The following is a 22,953-nucleotide window of genomic DNA, read 5'->3' as shown; positions in this document are numbered from 1 at the left end:
AGCGGGAAGTATGTCACGCTCGACGACGACCCTGCCGCCACCGCTAAGTCCAGAAGCTTAGTCGCACCAGCCGACGCCACCGGAGCACGGAGCTCAGAAAGATGTGGCAGCGTCTTTTCCGGTTCCAGCGTCTCTACGACGTGCATCTACTGCTGCAACGGTGCACGAGGTGATTGGGAAGAGGAGGAGGATCCAGAATCCAGATGCTGATGGGTGTCGATTTTTTTCTTCTTTCGGGCCACGATGAAGATGGGAAAAAGGAAACCGATGGGGCTGAAACTAACCGACGGTGCTACAGCACCGACTATGCACAAAACTGCCAGGAATATACCACACACGCGGTGAACAACGCAGTCAACCGATCAGCAGCCAACCACGAACGCGGGGCGTGAAAGCGACTTGTGGAGCAACCACATGCTCTCAAAAGGCTGGGAGCTTAGAGCTCTTAGAAGATGTCTCTTCTGATGGACCTGGACCTGCGGCGAATTTTTTTTAAATAATACGAATTTTTTATTTAATTCTACGAATAGCGCGCGTTTTCAAAAAATTTGAAAAATGTGACCTGGTCGGTCAGCTGCCGACCGATCGGACAGCTAGGGGCCGATCGGCCAACTACCGGCCGACTACAGCATGCGTGGCAGGCGGGGCCAGGCGCCAGACCTTATCGGTCAGCAGCCGACCGATCGGTCGACTGTGGGCCGACCGTGCATGCGCTTTTTCTGCCGGCCCGCTGACGCTCCCACGACGCCGTTCGCTTTCTTCTTCCTTCCTCTTTTCTTCTTCCTCTGGCTGTTCGTCGGCTACACACGAGAAGAGCTCCAAAAACTCCGTTTTTCTCAGATCTCCACTGATTTAGCCAATAAAACTTCACCATTTTGCTGGTATTAGTTGAGGGAAGCCCGATCTACAGATGGGTTAGGGTTTGGAGGCGTTTGGTGGTGCTGTTTAGCAGCAATGGTGATGAAGTGGTGGAGGTTGATGGTGGTGTAAGGGGCTGAGCTGCTGCTGTGGATTGGTGGTGGTGCTGATCTGCTGCGTGCTGTTCGTGCTGCTGCTGTTGGAGAGGCTGCTCACGCTACAAGGGTAAACCCTAATCTTTCCATATTAGTGTTAACTGTGTAGGTTAATGTAGGCTGGTTTTAGTGCTAGTGTATTTATGTGGGCTAGTATTAGTAGTTGACGCAGACGGAATTTTTTTTTAGGTGAGCAAAGATGACAGATGTAGTGAAGATAGTATTTTATTATGGTATGGGCAGTGTCCGATCAGATGAAATGGGAGTTAATCTGAGTGAGTTCAAATCTGTAGAGATGAATATGACTGCTCCTAGAACATGGACAATTGAGCAGGTGAAGGATCTGGTTGACGAATGTTTCGGGCTTAATCCTGAAGTGCACACAGTGGGTGTGCATGCATTGTGGACTAAGTCGGTATCAAACATTGTGTGGTATTTGAGGCCTCGTAGATGATACCTCTAAGTGGGTGAGCTGGTTAAAAGGATCTGAAAGGAGAGGAACTAACCCTGTGGCATTAGTTCTTCCGGTGGCGAAGGAGGTAGCGCCTCCTGAAGGCGGTTACAGTGGAGGAGGTGGTTACGAAGCAGGCCGAGAGCAGTCAAGCACCCGGCGGTGGCGGTGGTTACGAGCCCGAACAGAGCAGCCATGCGGAAGATGTTTATAGTGGCCGGGGTGATGGTTACACAGGAGAAGACGGTGAGGTTGATGGTGACGAAGAAAATGGATACGGGCAGAATCAGATGGAAGAGGAAGATACAGAAGGTGAAACTGATGATGATGATTCCGATGAGTCTGACGATGGGGAGGAGGTGCCTATTCCTGGTAGATGGAATCACAACTTTTCGTCTGCAATGACAATCAATGATGGCCTTGATTCTAACTGGGGAGTATCACCGGAACAATCTCGCCGTAGGGGCCATGTTTCCATCGAAGCTGACATATGCAGGATGCAATAATTAAGTGGGCAATGGCGAGCCGAGAGGAGCTGAGAACAACCGTGTCATCCGGAAAATACCTGACGATGGAATGTGTGGACATCAATTGTCCCGGAAGGGTGCATGGGTATGTTCCTAAGTATGACACAATATGGCGTGTGAGCGACTTTGTGCCGCACAGTTGTGAGCTTGTAAGTATCCTCAATGATCATTGCAACCTGTCGTCTAATCTCATAGCCCGGCTGCTGTACACTGAAATAGTGGAAGGGCAAGCCATGAGAGTAAACGCCATACAGAAGAATGTTAAGAAGCATCATTTTTACACCATTTCTTATGGCAAGGCTTGGAGGGCTAAGCAGAGGGCGATGGAGATGAGGTTTGGTTCGTTTCGAGACGCATACGACGCTGTTGTTCGTATGCTGCAGACACTGCAGGCGAGGAATCCAGGAACATATGTGAACATCCAGGACATGTTTTTGCCGGAGTTCCCATCTTACAGGGTTCTGCACAGAGTCTATTTCTCGTTCGGTGTATGCATCGAATCATTCAGACACTGTCGACCCGTGTTATGTGTCGACGGCACGTTTCTGACCGGTCGAGACAAGGGTCAAATCTTGACCGCCATTGGAATGGACGGAAACAATCAAATCGTGCCATCTCGCTTTTGCTTTCGTGGAGAGTGAGAACACCGAAAGCTGGTTATGGTTTTTCGGGCGATTGAAGATTTCAATTGTAAAGGACAAGCCGAATGTTTGCATCCTTCATGACAGGCATGCAGGTATACCGAAAGCTATTAAGACACCGAAAGAGCCCGGGCAAGAAACTCCATGGATTGACATTGAGAGCCGTTGGTGCATGCGCCACTCGGGGGCCAATTTTTACACACAGTTCAGGAAAAGGACCTTATGAATGTCTTCAAGAGGCTGTGCATCCGAACCAGCAGTAGAAGTATAATTTTTGCGTAGCAAACCGCAGGAGTTGACGAAGAAACAAGTTGTGGAGAGGAAAGCAGCTCGAGATGCAAACATAGCAGCACATATGCAGGCCGTTGCAGCAGGAACAACAGCGGTAGAAGCACCAGCTTATGAGGCACCCCAAGGTCCAGTGCGACTTGCCCGGATTTGACCCGCCCGGAACAAGGAGAAGGCAGGGAAGGCAGATTAAAAACTTTGAGCAGTGGATAGAGCATGAGCCTACGGAGAGGTGGTCTTTGTTGCACGATACACATGGAGCTAGATACGGCGTCATGACAACCAACCTCGCAGAGTCGTATAACTTTGTGCTGAGAGGCAATAGAGCTTTGCCAACGCGACAATGTTTCCTATGCAATCAATTTGGCCATTGGGACAGTAATTGTACAACCTTCGGCACTGGCCCAGCAGGAAGGGGGCAGCGAGGCACAAGGGGACGTCGCGGGAGGGGAAGAAACTAGGCGGCGAGGCGCTACTTCGAAACTTATTTGCAATTTTATGTACTGAACAACGAATTTGTAATAAGTATGGAACTACTTTGCAATCTCAAATGTGAAACTATGTTACTGTAATTTATGTAGTGAACAATGAATTTGTAGGTTGAAGTACTCACACATACTCATTGGATTCTTATATGAATTTGTAGGTTGAAGTGGGCTGGACTTCTACCTTTCGCTCGGTTGGTTGAGGCCACTATGTCAGAGGTCATCGGTGAGCGAGGGGGCACGCCAATCAAGCGCCTTCAGTACGACCACTCACTGCTGACCAGCCTAGTGGATCGGTGGAGGCCCGAGACTCACACGTTCCACTTTCGTTGGGGAGAGATGGCCCCTACTCTGCAGGACGTGTCTTACTTACTGGGCCTACCGTTGGCTGGTCGGGCCATAGGACCGCTGGCAGAACCAGTGGACTGGGATGAACAAATGCCTGCACGTTTTCAGGGAATTCGTGTGGGTCAGCCTGATTTTCTCTGTGAGGACCATGGTCCAAAGTGTGACTGGTTACTCAACTTCGAGGTAAGCATTGTTATTGAAAATTATTTATTGTTAATGTCTTGTTATAGCTAACATCTATTGTTCGTTGTAGGTTTCACAGTTCACAGCACCGATGAGTGAGGCACAAATAACTAGGAGTCTCGAGGCATACCTTCTGTGGCTGCTTGGGAAGGTGATGTTCACAGAGAACCATCAGACCACCATCAGCAGGCGCTACATCCCCATTGCGCAGGAGATAGCAGAGGCTACAACCGCCGACGACATCATACCGCGGAGTTGGGGTTCCGCGGTTCTAGCAGCCACGTACCGAGGTTTGTGCAATGCTTGTACACTTGTCTCCCCCAAGTCTGGCCTTCTTGGCTGCCCACTATTGTTGCAGCTATGGTCGTGGGAGAGGTTCCCAATTGGTCGACCAGACATAGATGCTGAACGCCCTTTCGAGGCAACCTGGTTCGATGATGCGGACCACATCGACATGCCTACCTTTGGTATAATTTGGACACGTCGCGAGGTACATGTAATGACTATTTTTAGGTTGTAATTTATACTACTATGTGTGTACCTGACTATAGTTCTTTTTCTGTCCGCAGAGACGATTTGCTCGCGACCAGGTCAGGAACTGCTACCCTTCGTTCATGGAGCAGTTTGACGTGCTCGATGATAGGGCGGTGATTTGGGAGCCCTATACGGCGGCAGCAGTGCATGCAAGATACCCCGGCGGGATCTCAGTCCTCTGCTATAGAGATTGTGCGTACTGGATGACACAATCGAAGATCATCTTCGATGTGTCCGTGGAGGTAATGGCCCAACAGAGGATCATGAGACAGTTCGGTTCTCGCCAGATGGTCGATCCTCCTCCACCGATAGCACCTCTCCCTGCCTACGTCCACAAGTAAGTTCAGAGCGGCGCTAAGGTTAAGATTGTTCATCATGAAGGGTTCGGCTAACAGCACAATAATTTTCTGCAGGTACAACAGGAAGGGTACGAGCCACTCCTCGACATGGTGGCTTCAGCGCGTTGGCTCGTATGTTGATGAGTGGCTGACCGCGACAACACACCTCTGGCGACACGATGAGCAGTTTAGTCTACAGGAGTTCGAGGCATATCTGCAGAGGTACACTGCAGCAGCGCGAGTGCGCCTCATCCCACCGATAGATGCAGCACACCCTTTCCCTTGCCCTTCAACGATGCAGCTTTCATGGCTTTGGTGCTAGGCTCGAAGTCGTCGTCTGAGTCGACGACCGGCTGTGCAGCACTCTTGCCCTTCGACGATGCAGCTTTCTTCGCCTTGGTGCTAGGCTCGAAGTCATCGTCCGAGTCAACGACCGGCGGTGCTGCACTCTTGCCCTTCGAGGAATTGGTACTCTTGCCCTTCGACGATGCAGCTTTCTTCGCCTTCGTGCTAGGCTCGAAGTCGTCGTCCGAGTCGACGACCGGTGGTGCAGCACTCTTCCCCTTTGAGGACTTGGCACTCTTGCCCTTCGACGATGCAGCTTTCTTCGCCTTGCTGCTAGGCTCAAAGATATCATCGTCGTCCTCACTCTCAACCGTCCACAGCCATGGAAAGTTGTAATCTCTTTCCCTATCTCGTTCGTTCTTCCAAGTTAGTGACTTCCACTTCTCATTCAACCTGATAAGCTCACACCTTATCTCCCGTGGGCTGCGAGCAGGCATCTTCTTCACTGGCCACCCATAAGAATATTTCTTATATGGGGGATCCATCTTCTTCACAGAATACACTGAAACACAAGGAAACGGTGGGGGGTTTTTATAGGCTACAAGAGATGACTTTCGGCGGGAAGATTGAGCGGGAAAATTGGGCGGGAAAAAGTGGCGGCAGATTTCGGCGGGAATAAATGGCGGGAAAATTGGGCGCGAAAAATTGGGCGGCAATAAATGGCTCGAAAATTGGGCGCGATAAATTGGGCGGTAAATTTCGGCGGGTAACACTTGAGCCAAAATTTCGGACACAACAATTTTGCGGCAAATTCATTTCACATTAATATTAAAACTGAAATAAAGATACATTGAAGCTGTAATTAAAATACGCCTTATCACTACAACGGAATTTAAGATACAATGACAAACTAAAACTGAAATTAAGATACATAGCTAGTACGACACATCACACTACTTTCCCTGCGTCCACCGTGGCCATTTTCCGGACTTGTCGCCGCGTTCTTCTCGCCGCTTGCGCCTCAGCAGCTCTTTCCCTTAGTCTCTTCCTTTCGCTTCCACGAGCCTCCCTGCGCACCTCTTCCTCTCGCAAACCTACGTGCAGCCTCATCATCCATCCTCTTCTCGATTCACCTCGCGATTACGAGCTTGTTCCGCCCTAAGTTTCCGTATCCGCCTCTCTCGCTCCGCTTTTCATTAGCATGAACCTTTTCCCAACGCTCCTCCTCAAAGAACGTTGCCCACGCACGCCGGTGTTTCTCCTCAACCTCCTGACGCGCCCAATCCGGCTGCTCCGTGTCTATCCAGTGAAACCATTTGCATAGGGGCGGGGGAGACTGCAACACAAACAATAACATTAAATCACATTCATAAATAAATTTATGTGTACATAAAATTATGTCGAAACATACCGGCGGCCTGGTGGACGACGAAGCTGAACTACGGGGTGGATCATGCTCATAGCTCGCACACATAAAAAATTTCATGCCGAACTGGTCGGAGAAATCCTCCACCTGCTTAACCTTAGCAAGACGGCCGCACCAACACCGCTCCGCAGTCACACCCGGGGGCAAACTTGCAACCTTCGCCTTCACCGGCCTTAACTCCTGGTCAGAGCACGGCACACTCATGATGGCTAAGGGTTAGCCAACAGAAAAAATAGAGAGATAGAAGCACTTGTGCAGCGATGAGTGTCGATGCCTGCTTTTATAGGGAAAAATCCGAGAGCGTGGCGGGAAAATATAGCGGGAGATGGTGGCGGAATAAATTTGGCGGGAGATGTTGGCGGGAAGAAATGGCGGGAAGGGTGGCGGCAAAGGGCGAGAGGGAAATACGACGGTGTGAACGGGAGCGGAAGAAGATATGGCGGGAAAATAATGGGGAGAAGTGCCAGCAGATATCCCTAGTAATAAACCTAAACTAAATCCATGCAGGGGGTGGGGCTACAGCCAGCCGATCGGTCGGTAGCTGGCCAATTGGTCTGTAGCTGACCAATTGGTCAGCTATCGACCAATTACTTTTTGGCTGTCAGAGAACAGGGCAGCCGACTCTCAATCGGCCGGCTACTGACCGATCGGTCAGTAGCTGACCGACCAGGTCACAGTTTCGGATTTTTTTCAAATCGCGCGCTATTCCTAGAATTAAATAAAAAATTCGTATTATTTAAAAAAAATTCGCTGGACCTGCGAACGTTTCCCTCTCTCTGCTGATGGGCCAACTTGGTAGTAGGCCTGAGTAGAAACAAGTGGCTCGCTCTCATGCGTTGGGCGGTGCCGCTTTATCCACGCGTCCCATTATTTTCTTCTTCCTTCTCTTATGATCGTGAATTCGTGATCACGCTTTCATATAGAGAAGACACACACACATCGATATCTTTTCTCGTCTAGCCGTGCTCAAGCTAGCCAGCGTCAGCTGTCGATCGAGACATGGCAGCTTCCGCGCTGTCAGCTGCGCTCGCGGCCACGCTACTCCTGGCTGCGGCGACGGCCGGCGCCGACGAGGCGCCGTGCACGCGAAGGCCGGTGGTGTTCGCGTTCGGCGACTCGAACACAGACACGGGCGGCGCGGCGGCGGCGCTGGGGAACTACTTCCCGCTACCGGAGGGCCGCGCCCACTTCCGCCGCTCCACCGGACGTCTCTGCGACGGCCGCCTTGTCATCGACTACCTTTGTAAGTGAGCATTTAGACAGTAAAGTTAAACAGAGCGTGAAATTTGTGTGATCACGTGTGTTGGCAACGTCGCCTGCTGGATAACGTGCCTATGTGTTCTCGTCGACGTTCAATGCATGCTTAACACACGATGAGGGAGATGCCTTGATTGCACAATAACCATGCATATCTTGAAATTAATACTACTCTGTACTAGCCTCTGCCATTGGTTAGACTGCTCATAGTGGAGAGTAACTTAGACTAGTAACATATGCCATGCTACTAGTCTAGGTTACTACCTTCATAGTGGGTAGTAACTTATATGTAGTATCATGCATTGTGTCATTTATTATGTTGTAGACTCATTTTGCCTTGGGGTGTGTGATGTTATGGTAACATAGCTAGTTACCATAACATCACACATTCACACACCTCAATGCAAAATGAGTCTACAACATAATAAATGATACAATGCATGACACCACATATAAGTTACTACTCCCTCCGACCCAAGGCTTAGGGCGTAAAAATCGCTGCACACGGATTAAGGAAAGTAACACAGCTAGGTTTTTTTCCAGTCGTGCCCCTACTTAATTGCTCCTCACCGTTTCCTCTCTCCCTTGTTTGTTGGGCAACGTCCTTAATTCTAGCAAACAGCCATGCAGCCAATTACAATGCGCATGCAAGCCAACCATCTCCTCAATTCCAGCGCAAAAAAGGGACAGTTACAGGAAATAGCGACTACTTATCACCGCGCCTTAAGCCTTGACAAAAAAAACGTAATTTTTTTTACGCCCTAAGCCTTGGGCCGGAGGAGGTACCCACTATGAAAACTATGAAGGTAGTAACCTAAACTAGTAACATGACATATGTTACTAGTCTAAATTACTTCCCGCAATGACCAGTTTTAGATGGGCTATGTGTGTCTACGTCTGCGTCGATATTGGCCGGCTTCCTCTTCTCCACAACATGCAGCTCTAGTGCTCCACTTCGGATTTTTTTTCTTTTCCATCAGCTCTAGTGCTGTCATTTTCAGCTCTAGTGCTGCTATCCAAATATGATTAGTTAGTGCGTTGTAGCTACTAGAACATCAACTGGCGGCGGTTGAAATGTGACGCTAAGATTGTGAGCTAGTGACTCTCTGATATATGACAAGCGCGCATGCACCCGTACGATCCATCTCAAGGAATTGACAAGTGCGCACCGACGGATTCCCACTGGAATCCTGGCACTTCTCATCCAACTGGTTTGGTGGGTGAGTGAGTGCCTTCAGCTTTGTAAGCTTGAGTTGGTGCTCAAGCGCTGGCCGCATCAATTTATTCCAGCAGTGCCATGGATGCGCCAACATGGCAGGAACATTACATCTCAGCCTTCTATTTCAGTTGATCTAACGATTCAGGACTCTCCAATGACATTGCACAACTTTCCAGTTTTGCATCTCCACGAATTGATAGGCAGTTTTTTCCCATTAATTGTGGTAGTTATTCCTGCAACAATCGGCAGTTGTCCCACTGATCACGTCCACTAATTGCTCCAGAGATTACACTTACCATATGTAATTTTCCAGATCCACCAATTTAGAGATTGCTTCTCCAATTACCATCACCACGCGTGAAGTATATTACCTTTACCTGCCAGACTCCGGCTCACTGGCGTGTCGCCGTCGCCTCGACTCCATCACTCATGCGCGACCGCCTCACCGTGGCGTACTCCAGATGTGACGACTCCTCGCCGGGGTGATCCTCCACCACATTGCGCCGACGTACTCCAGACGGCACAACTCCCCGCCTTGGGAGCTTTTAAACTCGCCCGCCAGCCCCGTCGTAAATTACAACTTCGAGTCAACGCTCTGGCCGGTAAGTCTCGGCTGCCTATACACAGACAAGAAATTAGGTATATGAGCTAAATCAGTACATGACTTAGCATGGTTCTTGATCTGCTCTTACCAGATGGCACAACAATCAAATACTTCAGCTTTTCACCGAGCAAGAAAACACACTCCATTCAAGACATAACAAACACATCGGTCGCAGGTGAAATTATGGAGTTACTTACACCTACATGATCTTGATTTCAACTGAATGTTAATATGCTGAAACAGGCCAAGACACCAATTTAGTTCTAGCGCCCACAAATGTTGAAGATACTTCGCAGGTTGATCAACCTAGCCAAAAAAAATAGGGAGGTCAAGGATGGTATGGCCGAATGACTGAACAACAAAGAGCTGAGTACCTACTCAAACAACGCGAAGCCCGACAACGAAAACGAATTGCTGCTGACTCCTTTAAGAATGCTCAGGCATACCCACCTGGTATTACGAATGTCTTTACTATACCAATGTAAACGCCATTTTATATGTCTTAATTTTGTCTCATTTTTATAATGTTGTCTATAGTTATTTCCAACCCCGGACTATACAGTGGCACAAGTGAACAGGGTATTACAAATTCTACATTGCAACAATCTAATCTCACCCAAGGTACATACATCATATTTATAATCTGCTAATAAAAACATATTTATGGACTTACATTACCAACAGAAACATGGGTTTGACTGGATGTTAAAATAAATAGGCCAACCTAAAGATGAAGTTGCAACTCCTACATGGAACGGACATTCTTCGCAGGTTGATCAGTCTGCCAAAACAAAGCAGAGTGGTAAAGGATGGTATGGCCGAATGACTGAGCAAGAAAGAGCAGAGTACCTACTCAAACAACGTGAAGCCATGCAACAGAAACGAGTTGCTACTGACTCAGAAAAAATGTCAAGCATCCTCTACTGGTATTACAAATGACCTTACTAGCAAAATAAATGTTATACTTAATATGTGTTATTATTCTGCAACTTCTCCATCAATACATACACAGGGTAAATCCATGATATGAAAAATGGTTTCTCTTTACCAGTGTTTCTCTTTTGCTATTTTCTGGTTTTCTCTTTTACTATTCTCTTTTACTATAGCAGCTTTGATTGTAACTCCCCAGGCAAATGTGCAATCATGTCCAACTTACCTGGGAAAACTATCCATGACTTGCACCACTGAGCGGTCCTATTTGAGTGGTTTAAGACATCATTCACCGGTTACACCTAACACCATAAACTTCAACACCCATAGTGATACTTATATCCGGAACTTGCTACCAAGTATCCAAAGTCTATCCGGTGGGGAGAAATTTACACCTTCATATAATTTTTGGGGAGAAATTATAACATATGCATTGGTAGCTTTGTTTATTTGTATCAATTATTATGGACTTATTGTTTACATTTCAATTTAGGTGTTCATTATGAAACGTACCATGAAGAGCGACACAGTACTGAAGGAATATTATTGCTATATATCTCCTTCAGAGGCTATTTATAGGATTTTTGGTTTTCACATGTTTGGTGTCAGTCCGTCTGTCCTGCTGCTCCAGCTTCATTTGCCCAACATGAATACGGTTGCCTTTAAAGCGTGTGATAATCTGGAAGCTAAAATGATTTCTACGGCCAGGTATGTATTTCATATACCCACATATCATGCCACACACAGTTACTCTTGTCCAGTATTAGCAAATTTAGAGGCAAGTCTATATATACTAAGTAAAACCAAATATAGTGACATACTGTTAGTTACTGTTCTAATTGCAGCTTTTGATAAAATAACAAATATAGATGCTTCATCGGGGTAAACTCTTAAGTGTCCATTTATTTGATGACCGTTAGCTTTCTTGCTCATGGTCTACCTCGCAGATATACATAAGATAAGAACAGAGCATTACTTCATGTTAAATTTCAAGACTGGTCGGTCTTTGCTACTGACATTAAAATTTAACGCACACAGTTTATCATCTATATGCAGAAACAAATAAACTTTCAGTAATTAATTGATCCATCATCTTCAATTTGATTTTGATGATACCTTTGCTACTGATAGGGATGTGGAACTGACATACTGGACTCTCAAGGAAAATATCAAGGAGATAACGAAGTGGGATGCCAAATTCTACTGAATCGCTAAGATGACTCAGCCTCAACCACAGAAAAATTGAACGGGGATAAGTAACATTCAGGAATCATAATTAGATAAGCAAGGAAGATTTACCTCCACTGTAGCACCACAAGATCCAACTTCATGTTGTGCAAGTCCTGTAGTTTTATATCTGGGTGATCGCTAAACCTGCATGCATCTTGACAATTGTTAGAAGAATTGGACATCTCTTTTCAAGGCTACGTAGTCCCAAGAAATAGACTCCATATGCATATCATATTAGATCAAAGTTATATGGGCGCTTCCAGTATTTTTATAGACTATAGAGTTGTCCCATAAATAGGGATAAACAACTTACATATACAACAATATTGATATGCCTTTTCACGATTCAGTGTAGTTGAAATATGTAACCTTTATTTACGCAAGCACACAATCAGTGCATGCCAAGCATACTGTAAGGTGTGTTGTATTAGAGATGGTGATATGTATCAAGAGTAGTAAATCTGGAGGTAATAGACAGTCCCAAGAAACACTAACATGATGGTTCTAATTGTGATCTGAACATGCTGAAATAATATAAACCATATTTGGAACTTACCTACAATCCTAAAACTACTATGTGTGCCGTGTGCGTGTGTACAAGATGCACAAATCCAATTGGGTACCAATTCGTACCATTCATGCATCAAATTACAGTCTATGTAGTATGTGCAAGATTGCAAGCTGGGTACCAATTCGTACCATTCATGCATCAAATTACAGTATAGTTCCTCACCTGGTTGGCTGCTTGCTCTTCCCTCCTTGAAAAGTCATAGTAAGACTTCCTCACCGCACCAGCGTCCCACGGCGCTTGCTCCGGTTGACCCCCTTGTCCGACAGAAGGAGGATGAGGGTCTTTGCTGTGGTGCTGTTCAACGCGAGCGAGGTGACCGCGGCTGCGAATCCGATAGATAGGACGTCTGCCCCTCCGTCTCCATCGGTGCGAGTAAATTCCGGCAGCGGCAGGGAGGCAGGGGAGGAGCCGGAACAAATGGCGGCGGTGGGGAGGCAGGGGCGGCCATGGTCCTCGAGCCAGCTTCGGGGAGGCAGCCATCCCCGCGACGGCGGCTCAAGGCAGGGAGGGAAGGTTCCCGCACCGGCGGCTGGAGGCTGACTCTCGATGCGGTCCTAGAGAGAGATGGCTAGAGAGCAGTGAGAGAGTGGTAGGTAGTGTGCCTGCGATTAGAGCTATGGATTATGTTTTTTTTTCCTTTTAGCGTTGGGAGACAAATAGCCTACGGATGTACCTCTTCTTTTATTTTTTCTCTTCCCCTTGCTATGCATTTTATTTTGAACGAGGCCTTTCTAATTGCTTATTAAGAGCAAAGTACATAGGGGATTATGAATATGTAATCTAGCAGCTACATGACATTCCAAATACGGGCTTGTGATATTTTGAAAGACAAGCCTAGGGGTTTCTAGGAGCCTCGTGGACACAATTGTGTACTACTCCGTTGATGTTCCTAGAAATACAATATATGTTTAGCTTTGTTGTAGCATAAGTGTGAAAGGATTCATACTTGGAGTTAGATGGTTCACCGAAGAATAGCAATCCGCTACTACTTTGGCTAAAGTTGTCTCCAAAATCCGCTACTCCAAAATTTATATTATATCGGTGCCTCTAAATTTCAACCTTTCAGATATGGCACTATTTATTTAGTACGATTCATGGATTTTAACCAATGTAGTTTACGCGAATAGTATGTTGCACAAATACTTACATAGAAAGCATGGCGTATATTTCAAAGACTTTACAGAACGTGCGATTGCACGTGCATGCTTACTAGTATATTTATGTTTTGAACAAACAGAGGGGTACTAGACCCCTGTGGAGCTTCATTGATGTAACACCTGGCAGATACAATTTGCAAGAAGGCCCTTTACAACACTGTTCTCAATTACAAAAAACACCCTAGCAGTTGAAAAATAAAAAGCAATCAAGGACATGGGTGCCTCCGCTACCAAATGCCGGCGATCTCCAGGCGTCTCCGCCGATATCCGGGAGTGAGTTGCTCGTTGGCTCTCCTCCGACGCACAGATCCAACCACCAGCCACCTCTAGGACACCGGGGACGAACCACTTGGCACCCTAGCTGCGTCGAGCTCTGGCAATGGATCAAGCAGGCCTCCGCCATGGAGGTTGAAGACGGGCCGCCATACCGGCCGAAGATCACAGCGACGAACGTCGCCATGTGTTGCGCACAAGGAACAACTCCCAAGCAGGTTGAATCATACCGCCAACGATCGAAGAGAGGTCCTCTGCCTCCGCTGCCACCTTGACGGCAAGGGAGACAGAGCAGCTCCACAAGATCTGAGCAGCAAGATCCAAAACGGCTCTTATTAAAGGAAGCCTCGCCGGATCTGCAACCTCCACAACGCCTCCACCTTGGAGTGTTGCCGAGCTTCACCGGTGACCGCTTGATGACGCGCCATGACACCAGAGCGATGATCTTCCATGGAATTACGCTAGACTCCATAAAGGTAGACCAGGGACAAGCCCAAATCCTAGACATAGAGCTACACCTACAAAGATAGGGAGGAAAAGACCTAAGGCAGGACCGGCTCCGGTCCGGCCCGTAGTCACCGAGAAGACCATGCGGGAGGGGGGGGGGTTCGGGAGAGACCTGGAGAGGAGAGGATAACAGTCATCTTGGATGGGCAATAGTGTGCCGTGTGCGTATCAAGTAGTAACCGGCCGACTATTCATATTAATTGTCGCTAATATGGATGTATTTAGAATAAAAAAGTGTTTAGATACATCCATATTATCAACAAGTTGATTTGGATTGGAGGTAGTACATAATTTGTCAGAACGAGTCTATATTATACTACACACAATATACGTGTGTTGAAATGGCGAAAGTAGATTTTTTCCTACTAACCTACCAAGAATTTCAAAAATAGTTGACCATTATTTATGGACAAGTCATTGGCTGGTTGAATTTCTAAACCTTTTCTGCCACCTCTCACCAAATACACAAATTTCTGGTTCAGAAAAACGTTAGTCAAATTTAAACTATGGGTGCTTATTTTGTTCATATTTTTTCTTCCAAAAACCATTTTTAGTTACACAAGATGTCATATCATCATGGATCTGCTAACAGCTTGGCAACACGCAACCCCAGCTAAAGACGGTGAGGCCCATCATTTTGACCATAATTTGAAAAGAAGAGCATAAGAGATTCCCAAAAAATCAAAACAAAACCTTCAAATTACATCTCTCTAGCCTAGAAAATAAAAGTATCATGCCAAAAATATCAGAAACAAAAAAAACTAAGCATATAGGAAATATAAGTAGCATGCAAAAAAAGTAAGAAAAATATATATGTCGGTGGCTACCCTCAACATGGGGAGTATACCGACAGCTTCGACGTGTCTGTTTCCATACAAGAAAGCGCAAGGACACCAGTGCCATGTTGCAGTTATGTATATCCATGACCACCGTCATCATGATATGTCTACACATATGCCAACGGATTTATGTATGCCCACTGGACGGCTGCCGGTAGTTGTCGGCATACATATATATATGCCAATAGTGTATGTATACCGATGACTATCTACGCCGACGATGGATACCCTTGATATATCTATGTATCAACAACGCTACACTTACGGGTTGAAACCTACCTACTAATATTTACGAGATTAGGTTCAATCAGTAGGTTGGTGCACAAATTATGGAGAAGGTGGGCCCCGTTTTCTCTCTTTACTCCAAATTAAGCCACGTGCACCCGGTAACTCAATCCCTTAAATTTAGCCCGTATGTAGCATTTTATTTATCTATGTATATACTAGGTGCATTTGATATCATATTGATATTAATATAATATCTTCATTAAAAAAGTACCAACCACTAGTAGAAAAAAGCCCTTTAGTCCCGGTTCATAACGGGCTTTAGTCCCGGTTGTGCAACCGGGACTAAAGGGTCGAGACTAAAGCCCCCCCCCCTAGTCCCGGTTGCTTACAAACCGGGACTAAAGGTCCATCCACGTGGGTTCCGCGCGTCGGGCGAAAATATCTCCAGATTTTTTAATTTTATTTTTTTTATTTTTTTCACTCCATTTTTTTATTTTTTCGGAATTTCTATTATTTCAGTTATTTGCATAGTTTAGTCTCTATCTCTAACTAGACTTATCTCTAGTCAAATTACATACTCGTGGTCAAACTTACCGCTCGATCACCCATCCTCCCACTACTCTAGCACTAGCACGCTTAAGTTCCGAGTTCCATTCCGTCCCGCATCCAAGTGCTTCGCGCGCATGTATGTGATACTAGTATCATATCAATCCGATTAACATGTTGGTCGATGTCACTTTTAATTTTTGTTTGAATTTCAAATAATTCTTTTAATAAACAAAAGTAATGATGTAACAATAATCTTGAATAAATAAATAAACATTAACTTTTTATTTTATATTATTTTTAATTTTAATTTTTTTGCCAAACCAAAAACCTAAAATTTGGAAATCTAAAAATTGGGTAAAAGTAATAGTAATCTTTATGCAGGATGCAATTATTAATTTTAATTTATAAAAAAATAAAAAATAAAAAATCCGTAATTTATAGCAAAAACTAAAATCTTCCTGCTTTCGTATTTTCATTTTGAATTTTGAGAATCTAACTTTTTCCCACGATGATTTTGATATATTATACTTTTTTTTCCGACGTCGTATGCAAAAGTTAATGCGGTTTTACCATTTTTCAAACCTTTTTTTTTGCAAAAAACGTGAAAATTCGAATTTCTTAATTTTCCCTAATAGTAGGTTGTATAACATACAAGAATCTCAAAATATTTTATTTTTAAAATTTTCTGTCATTTTTTCTTTTATATTTTACAGAGTTAAAAAAGCGATCCAGAGGGGGGTGGTGAAGGGTGCGTGGAGAGTAAAAATCAGAAAAAACCTTTAGTCCCGGTTGGGGACACCAACCGGGACTAAATGGTTCCCTTTAGTCTCGGTTGGTAACACCAACCGCGACTAAAGAGGCCTGCACCGGACACAGCCCACCATTGCCCTTTAGTCCCGGTTGGTGTTACCAACCAAAACTAAAGGGTACCATTTAATCCCGGGCCGAAGCATTAGTCTCGGTTCACCAGCAGAACCGGGACTAAAGACTCCATTAATCCCGGATCAAAGTATTTGGGGACTAATGGGTTAGGATGGAAGATCTTTTTTCTACTAGTGAACGTCCTAGATATAAAGAGGGAGAGACCTGAGGAGTTCACTCGTGTGATGTTTGCTCTTGTTTTAAGTTGGGGGATGGATGTACATGTACCTCTATGTAATCCAAAAGTTACGCTCCTAGTTTCTTCCTCGCCTAGCATACTCTGCACTGCGTTTTATTGTAACGGTACAAATTCAAATTCTTCCGTGCTGCTTGGTAAGCAAGGGTTTACTTAATGGATGTGATTATTTCTCAGTCGTACTTAGAACTAATTTTATTCTCGGTTAGATAATGTTATTGAATCTCGGTTGCAATTGATAACTGGCACGAATCAAGAAACAAATTTAACGGTCCAAAAAAGTAATTGTAGTTGCAACTTCATTTGGAACAAAAAGAAAATCTCAATTGCAACTTCACTTGTAACAAAAAAAATCATGTTGCAACTTAACTTACAACTCATATGCACGGATCACAATGCAAATCAAACGGTTTAAGATTTATTTTTTTACAAATCAAACGGTTTAAGACTTGACTGAGCACGAGCTTAGTTCTCAGCTGCGAACTAAGACTAGCAAATCCTTTACTTAACACTCCCACCGTTCTCTTTTAATTTACTCTGATTAGTATAGCTTTATACCAAATCAAAAGTCAGTTAGTAAAAGGAATCTGAGGGAGTAATTGCTTGGCACGTACCTTGATGATAACTCATGCGTGTGGGCGAACGATCCAACGATGAGCAGGTGAGAGCCTGAACATGAGCTACCTGAGCCCTTACCTGGAGGCGCTGGGGTCTGACTTCAGCAACGGCGCCAACTTCGCCATGTCCGGCTCCACCACCATGCCGCGGGACAGGCCCTTCGCGCTGCACGTCCAGGTGCAGCAGTTCCTCCATTTTAAGCAGCGCTCCCTCGACCTCATCACCCACGGTTCTTATCTTCACTTCAGTAGTTCAAATTCTAGAGTTCAGGCAAGCTGGGTTGTGTGTGTCTGATCATTTGCTGACCGATTAGCTCGTTGGCTAATTTGCAGGCGAGAACGTTCCCGTCGACGCGGTGGGTTTCCGAAACGCGTTGTACGTCATCGACATCGGTCAGAACGATCTCTCTGCCGCGTTCTCTAGCAGGCTGCAATACGATGACGTCGTCCGTAAGAGGATCCCGGCCATACTCTCCGAGATAAAGGATGCTATTATGGTATGCTGCAAATTTCCCAAATCGTAGTTCTCAATATTCTTCGTTTGCATCCTTTCCTACCATCGTCTTGTTGATGCATTGCAGACTCTGTACTACAATGGAGCTAAGAACTTTTGGGTCCAGGGCACCGGGCCCCTGGGCTGCCTTCCGCAGAAGCTCGCCGAGGCTAGGGCCGACGACGGCGACCTGGACGACAGCGGCTGCCTCAGAACACTCAACAACGGTTCCTACGAATTCAACAGCCAGCTCTGCTCCGTCTGCGACAGACTCACCACGCAGCTCAAAGGCGCCACCATCGTCTACACCGACATTCTGTCCATCAAGTACGACCTGGTCTCCAACCACAGCGGCTACGGTGAGTGCAGCAATCCACAGGTCCCCGGCCGCGTACATCGGCGATCTCCCTGTAAAGCTCACATGTATGTTTCGACCAGGCTTCGAGGAGCCGCTCATGGCGTGCTGCGGCCACGGCGGGCCGCCTTACAACTACGACCTCAACGTGAGCTGCCTCGGCCCCGGCTATCGTGTGTGCGAGGACGGCTCCAAGTTCCTCAGCTGGGACGGCGTGCACTACACCGACGCCGCCAACGCCGTTGTCGCCGCCAAGATCCTGTCGGAAGAGTTCTCCACGCCCAGAGTGGACTGAGATCAGGTGACATGCCTTAGGCATGTCACCTGTGAACAGTGCGGTGACATGCACCCCTTTTCTCACCGTCGGATCTAGATTAGATGGTAGGATAGCACCTCTACAGGAACTATCTACAGTGCATTTGCTACAGGATATTGGCACACACTAGTAGATAACAGGCCTTTTGTTCCGGGTGGTAAGGCCCTTTTGTCGCGGGCGGCCAGCCGCGACAAAGGAGGCGCGACAAAAGGGTCCACCTTTTGTCGCGGGTCACTTACGACCCGCGACATAAGGTCCACCACGTGGCAGCCGCGGGGCGCGCACGGCACAGCCCTTTTGTCGCGGGCGGTATTACCACCCGCGACAAAAGGCCCTCTACGTGGCGCGCGCACAACGCTGCCGCTTTAGGGTTTGAGGGGTGCAGCACCCCTCCCCCCCGCCACCGACCGCCTGTTATTTCATTTTTTTTCGTTCGAAAATAGAAGTTGCATATATTTGTACGCTACTAGAAGTTGTACACGTTCATTCAATATATATATATAGATCGATCAAACAAATATTGCAAGCAAAAGTCGATTCCCCTTACACATATTCGTAGATTCCCTACATATATACATTTAGCTCACGATCGACAAGCGGTACTAACGACCGTCTATTTGGAGGTAGAGCATCTATTTGGACTAAACAAGCCTTTGTTGTTTAGTATTTCTTTAATCAAAAGTCCCGCCAGTTCCTCCGCGATTCCTAGTGCGTGTTCCTTTGGTTGGAGTCTGTCCCGCATGAAGTCGACCTATATACGAAAATGAGATGAGTATGACTATATCAGTCTTGATAACGAAATATTGATGATAATAAATAAAGTTGTGAATGTTATTGCTTACGTCGAATTTATTATTGTTCTGCTTCTCGATGGTTAACATGCGAATGGACTCGCAAACGTAGTATCCACATAGATTCGTCCCTTGTGGCTGCTGGGGGCACGGTACAGGAGTAAATGTTAGCTTCTCCGCCTGTGTACCGTCCTTACGATGTCTCTTGAAAGCGGTCCAAGCCCCGCCAGGCAAAAGAATGATTGAATGAGTGGATAATTAATTGATATCTCACGAATGATAAAGCGCGGCGATGAAGGAAATTACACTTGGAGCAACTTCTGCAAGTCCTTGAACCCGTCCACGCCTCTACTCAGTGGGTCTTTTACTTCAACTATTCCCTTATCAGAGTTGAATGTCTAGTAGAATCCAAATGGAAGCTGCACATGTTATGCATATACGTCAGGAATTACACTTAACATCGAGTAAGAAAAATTGAATGTGCATAAAAGATCATTAAGACTCTCACTCGTAGTTGTAAGGAAACAATATTGAATCACAGAAATATTGCTCCCCCAAAAACCTTAGTAGGTTTCCCCCGTTTCTTCGCGTTTATGCTTCACCGTTTCAACATGTATTTTATCCGGGTCAATAAACCCAACATTGATAATATTATTACTTCGCATTCACCGATCTTCAGTCCGCATAAGAGAACACATAAGATATAATGAGTATATATATGCAATGAAAACGAACATGAACTGAATGAAAATGAACTTATATGTAGTTAACAACTTACAAGCAATAGCAACTCATGAGAGATTTGTCGAGGGCATCTAGATTGAATAACTCGCGCAGTTCATTCATCTCAATATGGATCTCCTCCTTTCGGTAGTAATATTCCCATGGTATACTCGCCACGATGTACATTATGTTCTCCTTGCATGCATCAAGGTACCACCGATGCAAATTCCGCATATGTGTTGGCAGCTTATGCAGCTGCTCCGTGCTGACCAAGTCGGCCCCGTAGACAAATTTAGGAGCTATATCAGCGAGTGGGTAGTGCACAATCTGCTGCAGACAGCAATTCCTCCACGGTAACGTCACGGTGCAGCCGCTAGCTTTGCAGCTTCTTCCATATCGAAACCACCCTGTTCCCGGTACAGCTTGGGAACATTAAGCACTTTGAGTGCTTGGGATCGATTGTTTGGGCTGAGCACCGAGGAGGGGAACTTCCTTTCTCTTTTTGCCTTTTGTCGTTGGCTTGGCCTTGAGGGGTGCACTTGTTGAAGTTGACTTATTCTCGCTTGCACTTCTAGCCGATGATTTGCTCGTGCCAGCAATGTCCTTCTCCTTAGCCTTTTCAGCCTTCTTTTGGTCAATTACCTTCGCAAGAGTGCGTGTATAGTCATCCTTCTTCTCGTGTAAGTCATCATCGCGATGGTGTGTTCAGAAAACTAGTAGCATATGCTATTTGCTTCTCTGTGTATGGCTCTGGCGCAGGAGGTTTTGGCTTATGAAAAAAATCATAATTGATTTTCTTAACAATGGCATCATTTTCCTCCGGGTACGATCGTAAGGACGGGGGGGAGGAACCTTTGGTACTTTTGGGAGGGGCGACATCTTGCGGACAGGACTCTTGAAACACTTCCGGCTGGGTGCATTCCGAGTCTTTTTGGGCGGAGGCGGCGGCGCTGGAGATGGAGATGGACTACCGATGTCGTGGTCGACGTCGTACCCATGGGGTGATGGTGGCGACATGTGATCGGTAGGAGGAGGTGATGGTGGCCTGCGATCATCCGGAGGAGGTGATGGTGACCTGCTCGGACGACCGGTACTAGGGGCTACCCAGCCCGGCAGCTTGATGTTCTTCTTTTCCCGTGAGAATGACTTCTCCCAAGCACCTCTCCGAGTGTAAGCCCCCCATCACCTCCAAGGATATCGAGCTCCAATGTCCCCCACGACGGGACAACCGAATCCACCCCGACACGAGCATAGCCAGCTGGAATCGGATTGCCATGCCATGTTGCCGGCTCACCTTCAGGTCCAAATGCCGGTAAGACATAGCCGACCGCCACCTTAACGAAACCTTCCCGAACACCTCATGGAGATCACAAGGTGTTTGCTCCTTGATTCCATCCAAGGGGTCGCCAGGACCGGCATCTATCATCATCCGTGTAGAAGGGGCCTCCGAGTCGGCCACACTGCTTGTCTCGTCGCCGAGATATGTCGGCGGTATTATCCGGCGGCGCTGTCCTTTTAGTTCATTTATCTCCCGCCGCCGCTGCTGAAGCTCCCGCCGCTGCTGGTCAAGTCGGCGTTGGAACTCGGCCATCCGGTCATTCCCGCACCTCCAGCTGGCGTTGTTTAGCTCTCGCTCGGCTTCTATAAGTCTCCGCGTCGACCGGAAACCCAAGCGACCATGGAACACTAGGGCCGAAGCCTCTTGTTCGTCCTCCCTTCTCAGGATTACCGAGGACAAGCGTCAGCAAATCTTTCTCTCTATCGGGAGCAAACTTAAGTTTTCCCGCCTTTATATCTGCCGTCACTTCAATCCATTTTTGCCCGGGTACCCTAACCCCGGTGTCAGTTTCAACAATGTTACCTCGTCTTCATGTCATACTCACAGCCCATGCGCGAGGAACCAATTTCGAGCCCTAGTGTCCCATCCTTCTCGCGTGGGTTCTGGAGTGATCCCCTTCAGCTCCATCTCAGCCTCTTGTGCATCCCACTTAGGCATGGCCCCTCCGTAGCCCCCTCGCCCCGTATGATGGTGATATTCCTTTAAGCTTGCATTCTTCTTGTTTTTCGTTGACATGTTCACAGCCTCCTCTGATTCTTTGTACCTCACAAATTCTTCCCAGTTATGCTCCTGCTTCGCTAGGTAGTTCTCGAATAATGGAGGCTTCTTGTCTTTCTTATAATTTTGCCATAACCGGTTCTTATACGCCCGGAAAAGTTCCCCCATCTTCTTAAGAGCCCATTTCTTCACTAGCGCCCGCTGCTTAGCATTCTCGTACTCCGATCCCAAATCCGGCAAAGTGAAATGTGCCATGAGGTCGCCGAAAAGTGTGTCTTTGTACCTATCGGCAACCTGATTTTCGGTCACATTCTTGGTCTTGTTCCATTCTCCGACAGTTGATCGGGATACGATCTCTAACCACAACTCCGCATTGATTTTTGAATGTCACTCCGACACTCGCGGGTACCACCGGTTGGCCTTCCGGTGATATAGCTTCAATTGTGAAGTGGTCTTTTTTGCTCAACTTCTTTGCCGGGCCTCGTTTCTCTATCTTATCTTTGGAGGCCTAAGAGAATAAAAATCAGTTAATTTATATACATAAGTACATATAGAATTCCATTAATGCCTCAACTGATCGTATACCTCGTCATCGCCGGAGC

At 46.5% G+C, this 22,953-nt stretch overlaps 1 protein-coding gene across 1 annotated transcript; it reads left to right on the top strand.

Annotated features, from left to right (window-relative positions):
• Positions 1 to 7,437: 7,437 nt before the first annotated feature.
• Positions 7,438 to 18,760, top strand: LOC124656830 (GDSL esterase/lipase At1g09390-like). Its single transcript, XM_047195503.1, has 5 exons — positions 7,438 to 7,762; positions 17,662 to 17,847; positions 17,951 to 18,114; positions 18,199 to 18,469; positions 18,549 to 18,760. Exons 1-5 carry the CDS (start codon positions 7,519 to 7,521, stop codon positions 18,758 to 18,760), a joined length of 1,077 nt encoding a protein of 358 aa, XP_047051459.1. The 5' UTR covers positions 7,438 to 7,518.
• Positions 18,761 to 22,953: the final 4,193 nt, after the last annotated feature.

This window comes from Lolium rigidum, chromosome 5 (genome assembly GCF_022539505.1).
Source record: "Lolium rigidum isolate FL_2022 chromosome 5, APGP_CSIRO_Lrig_0.1, whole genome shotgun sequence".
NCBI lineage: Eukaryota > Viridiplantae > Streptophyta > Magnoliopsida > Poales > Poaceae > Lolium > Lolium rigidum.
This window is presented reverse-complemented; position numbering and strand designations above follow the sequence as displayed.

Excerpts from the sequence above, each read along its gene's own strand:
- LOC124656830 (XM_047195503.1), top strand. The coding sequence starts at position 7,519 with ATGGCAGCTTCCGCGCTGTCAGCTGCGCTCGCGGCCACGCTACTCCTG. Across the intron at positions 7,763-17,661 it reads CCTTGTCATCGACTACCTTT|GTGAGAGCCTGAACATGAGC; the intron begins GTAAGTGAGCAT and ends AACGATGAGCAG. Across the intron at positions 17,848-17,950 it reads CCTCGACCTCATCACCCACG|GCGAGAACGTTCCCGTCGAC; the intron begins GTTCTTATCTTC and ends GCTAATTTGCAG.